This window comes from Populus euphratica, unplaced genomic scaffold (genome assembly GCF_000495115.2).
Source record: "Populus euphratica unplaced genomic scaffold, PopEup_1.0 scaffold127.1, whole genome shotgun sequence".
Lineage (NCBI taxonomy): Eukaryota > Viridiplantae > Streptophyta > Magnoliopsida > Malpighiales > Salicaceae > Populus > Populus euphratica.
The window spans coordinates 54,828-60,404 of record NW_011500017.1 but is presented as its reverse complement, the minus strand read 5'-3'; the positions used below and the strand labels follow the sequence as shown (position 1 = coordinate 60,404).

General features: G+C 32.6%; 1 protein-coding gene across 1 annotated transcript in view; it reads right to left on the bottom strand.

The window, feature by feature from the left end:
• Positions 1-2,723, bottom strand: part of LOC105141726 (LRR receptor-like serine/threonine-protein kinase FLS2) — a 3,457-nt gene extending 734 nt beyond the window's left edge. The window contains exon 1 of the mRNA XM_011049057.1: positions 3-2,723. Coding sequence (XP_011047359.1) covers positions 3-2,552 — 2,550 coding nt within the window. The 5' untranslated portion in view covers positions 2,553-2,723. The remainder of the gene's footprint in view (positions 1-2) is intronic.
• Positions 2,724-5,577: the final 2,854 nt, after the last annotated feature.

Genomic DNA, 5,577 nt, shown 5'->3' with positions numbered 1-5,577 from the left:
TCTATGCTAGTGACTAGAGAAAGAGTTTTGGTGTATTTTTGAGGACCGCCTTTTATGTTCATCACAAATCTCTCTCCATAGTACAGACCTCTGTATTTCCCATAGAGTAGATATTGGTTTACGTATTGCTCCTTAGACATGGCTTTAAAATCTCCCAAAGTTTCGGGAATGGCACCAGTCAACTTGTTATCTGCAAGGTCAAGGACTTGCAGCGAGCTCAAGTTTGCCAGGTTGGATGGAATTTCACCAGAAAATGCATTTGACCTTAGGCTGAGTATTCTAAGTTGTGGAAAGCCATCTCCAATCCACAGTGGAATGTTACCTGATAGTCTGTTGTTTCCGAGATCCAATGTTTCCAAGCTCGATAAATTTTGCAAAGATAATGGAAGTTTTCCTGTGAGATTATTGTTGCTCAGGTGAATTGACTGAAGCTGATTTAATTGACCTAAAAGTTCTGGAATCACCCCGGATAGATTGTTGTGACTAAGGTCTAGAGCCTTTAACAAAGAAGAATTCCCTATACTTGAAGGGATGTTGCGCTCTAAGCTGTTGTTTGAGAGGTCAATGACTTGAAGAATCGACATATCTCCTATTGAAGCTGGGATAGCTCCTGTCAATTGGTTATTCGAAAGAGAAAGAAAGATCAGGTCTGGCATGGATTCAGTTATGTTTTGTGGAATAGAACCTGAGAAGTGATTATTAGAGAGGGCTAGCGATTCAATCCCCACAGTGGGTAGTGGAATAGGTCCTTCCAAAAGGTTGGAGCTGAAATCAACATCTGCAAAGGGAGCTACACTTAATGGATTTGGTAGAAGGCCCTGTAACTGATTGAAAGAAACATTTAGCAGTGATAGGTTGGAGGATATTTCCCAAAACCAGTTGGGTATAGTATCTGAGATGCTAGCGTTCGAGAAATCTAGAAATCCCACTTCCTTCTGAGTTCTAAGCCAAGCTGGAAAAGAAGGACCCAGATGACAGGAGCCAAGATCAAGATTTCGGAGCTGAAATGGAGGTATCCAATTGGAGCTGACATTGAAACTGAATGAAGTGGAAAACATATGCAAGAACTTTAGTTTATGAAGCCTTGAGAAATGCAATTCAGTGATAAAACCTGAGAGATGATTAAAAGAGACATCCAAGCGCCGCAATTGAGAAAGCTGTCCAAAACTATCAGGGAGACTTCCATTTAGTTGATTCCCCGCGAGTCCCAAAACAGTCAGGTTATGTAAGTAGCCTAAAGAAGCAGGAATTGGCCCTTGAATCATGTTATAGTGCAGAGTAAGTTCTGCAAGATTTTCAAGCTCGCCTAACCAAGCTGGCAAATTCCCCACTAGATGATTGACACTTAGCCTCAAGTATATTAAACTAGGCATGGGATTGTTTGAAACACAACTAGTCCTTTCAAGGACTTCAGGCAAACTACCTGTCAAGTTGTTTCCAGATAAATCGAAAATTTTCAAGTTGCAAAGTTTGCCAATAGAGCTAGGAATCCCACCCCCGACAGAATTGGAAAATAAATCGAAGTTAGTGAGAGATGACATATTGCCAATGGAAGAGGGAAGTTTACCATGCAGTTTATTTGCAGCCAAACTGAGAACCTCTATTTTTTTCCAACTTCCTTGAAACAACTGAGAGCAACTTGCAGAAAGATTATCGTTCATAGCAAGACTCAAGTACAGAAGACTTGGTAGCTCACTAAAACCAAGGGGTATCCTACCATACAAACCACAATTGCTTAAATCAACGTAGGATAGGCTGCTAATATTTACGAGCCAGTCAGGGAAAATTGAATCAAAGTGGTTCAGACTAAGGTCTATCACAGAAAGAGAAGTAAAATTGACAGAGCTATGAGATAGAACGGAACCAGATAGACCACAACCTGAGAGATGAATTTCAGCCAGATGTGGAAGCATGTTTAATACCCCAAGCCAATTGGATCCTACCATGGAAAGGTCAACTCCATTTATGGCTAGATGTTTCAGTGAGACAAGACCCCTGACCCACTCAAGACTACTAACAGCTAGACCTGAAAATGGAGAAGAAACATCAAGAAACTCCAAGCTAGAAAGGTTTCCTAAATTTAAAGGAACGGCACCACTAAACCCAGCCTCTGACAGATTTAAATATCTCAAACTTCTCATGGATCCTAAGAATGTAGGAATTGGGATATTATTAAATGTGTTGAGACTCAAATCTAAGTGCTGTAACGACTTGAGTTTTAGCAATGAAGGTCTAATCTCCCCACTCAAGTTCCAATACCCAAACCTGCTTGAAGATTCTGTAGAACTTACTGGATATGGGCTGTGGAGATCAACGGAAATGACAGCTCCGTTAGTATTGTCACAGCTGATTCCCCTCCACTGACAACAGTTTGTCCCTTTCCACGACGAGAGTCTGTTCTCAGGATCTTCAAGTCCATGTTTGAAGTCTGTAAGAACTTCTAGGTCGGATAGAGAACAATTTATGTAAAGGGTGTCTCCATTACAACCAAATTCTCCAGCCAGGACACCGAGAAATGCAAGAACCAAACCAAGGATCAAAACTTTCCCCATTATTAGTTTTAACTTTTAAATCTCAAGCTGTGGATTAATGCATACAAGAAACTGTTATATAAAAGGTGGCCTCCAGTTTCTTTCGCATAGTCAAAGTTTGACTTTCATGGGAGAAGATAGGAAGGAAAATACAGGAATTTAGAGGTGTAGAAAGTCGAAGTGCTGCAAATATTTTATTACGTTTATGCATATTAGTCGAAGAGTTGAAAGTAAAGGCAATTGAAAATACAAGGCACGCAGCTGGCAGCTGCTATTATAAAATGCAAAAAAGGCAGGCTTCTTTAAGTTAAAGAACCAATCTTGTTTGACATTATAGCAAGATTTGTTGTGATGTTTTGAAAAATAAAAGGGAAGGAATTAAAACGAAAATACAACAACACACTTGAAGACTTAGAATTACATGTAAATAAATAAAGACAATGTGGTCTGTATAAACACTGGAAAATCCGACCTTTCAACTTATACTTGATTTCAAGTTATTCTAAATCCAATCTATATTAACGTAGTTATATATATAAGAAAAAAGTTACAAGATATTTTTTTTTCTCTCTTTTAATTTTTGTAGTTACTGTAACTTTTTTTTTTTTATCAAACCAAAAATTTTAGTTTTTGATTTTAAATATTTTGAGTTTAAGAAAAATAGAAATAACAAGTGAGTGTTTCTCTTCTACATTATTTTTTATTTTCGGGTTGTTTATGGAAGGATCAAAGAAGAGATTAAGGTTTATAAAGATTTGAAGTTTATGTTATTAAAATTGATTTATGATTATTATAGGTATAATGTTAAGTAATTGATTCTGGATGTGTTATTAGAAATAAAAATCTATAAATTGATTTGTTATGGGTTAAGAAATTTGTTTCGACTTTGCTAAAAAATCTAAAAAGAATGGTTTTGAGATTGAAAATGATAGAATTTTATTATGGTTTTAGATTTAAGAAAATCACAATTTCGTCCATGAACTTTGAAAAATTATTATTTGACCACTAAAACGTATTTTGGAATTCTAAGCAGTATTCTTATGAGTTTAAGAATGATGAATTTTAGTTTGATAATTTATTTGTGTAATTTTCAATTTAGTTTCTTGATTTTAGAGATTTATAATTTAGTTTCTAAACTTTGAAAAATTTACAATTTGATCTCTGGAATGTAGTTTGAGATTTTGGACAGAAATGAGAATGGATTATGGGTGAAATTTTAGTATGGCTATGCATTTCTCGCATTTACAATTTGGTCATCCAATTCTAGTAAATCATGTTTTGGTTTTTTATTTCTAAAAATTACCATTTTAGTCCCTAAACTTAAGAGATTAAAAATAGTTTTCTTTTATACATCGGAGTCTTTTATTTGGGTTGTTTTAAGTTTTTTTTAGTATATTCTGTATATTCATTGTAATCTTCTATAGGATTTTTGGGTTTTTCATTTAATATTTCTTTTATTTTTATATTTTCTAGGTGAGTAGGATAATATTTAATATGCATGTAATATAAATAAATATGCATGTTGATTATATGATGAGTACGACTAGTTGATTTATTGAATATTTATATTTGTTACTTTATTTTTCAAACACTTATCTATTATTGAATTTGTACTTGGATTCTGTTAAACTAAATTATATTCGATATGATATACATTACTTTAATGATTATGTGAATATCTATTATATCTTGATATAAAACTTATCAATAACTTCATGCTAACGGAAAGTAGTTAGTCTATGTATATATCATATTATGTATACCTAGCTGGTGAGAAAGGCATCAGCCTGTGACAACTGGTTCTTCTATAGTGGTTACCTTCGAGTATCATCCAGTCACCTTCAAATGTCACTTGATATTTGACATGTATTCCACCACTTTATGATAATATGCTTAGTATGTGTATATATATATATATTAAGATAAATCGACTAGTAAATTATTAATATCTAAAATATATATTAAATGTTATTTTATCATTGAATTGGTTGAACTCACCCCTTATTTTTTATATTATTTTAGGATTTTAGTTTCTGTTAGTAGGTGGATTTTATTAAATGTTCTTATTTCTTCAATTTTGATCAGTATATCTTATTTGTTTCATAAAGTTTTCTTTTTATTTTTTATTCAATATTTGAAATACTCCACTATTACTCTATTTTAATTAAATTTAGATTTTAACAATGTAATAAATATTATGAATTATTATTTTTGTTTTAATTACTGATGAGAAGTTTTGAACTATCATTTGATTTCATTAGTTTTGAATAATATAATATTTTAGAAGATTATGAAATGTAGTATATTTTTAAATAACTTGTTCTTTTGATATGTTTGTTATGAGGCTTGGCATAGGTAAAGTGTTCTTACGACACCACTTTTGCGTTATCAATCATGAACTCGGGATTCAAGTTATGACAAATAGGAAGTTACAAAAAAAAAGAGAGAAATTTGAAAATTTAAAGAAAGAATAGCAGAAGAGAAAAAAAGTAGAAGAAGAAGAGAAAAGGAAGAAGTAATGGTGAACTGCATTATTAAGGTAAGTTTTAAGTTTAAATGTGTATAGTTGATGTTATTGGTTAAGATTTTGAGATTGTTGAGGTTTAAAGGTTTTTGAATTTATGTTTTAAGTTAATTGATGAATTGATTATAATATGATGTGTTAATTAAATTGTTATGAGATGATTATGTTGGGTTTTGAGGTGTTAATTAAATTATGTTTTGAAATTTATCATTGTTAAGAGACTGGTGATCGAGAATTTAAAATTATGATGAATCAGTTGACTATTTGGCCAATTAGATATCGATCCACTAATTATATAGAACTAATAGAATGGTTGGTGTGTTGTATTATGGTCGAGTAGTTGATAGATTTTGGTCGATTGATTTGTTCTGGATGGTTTTGATCGACCAGTTAGGTTAAATTAGTTGATTTAATAGTGAGGTTAAATAATTCTTTTATGTTTGATTAGTTTGTGTTATATTTGGGATCAATCAGGTGAACCAATTCCAGTTTATAATTACATTTTATTCCTAAATGTATAGG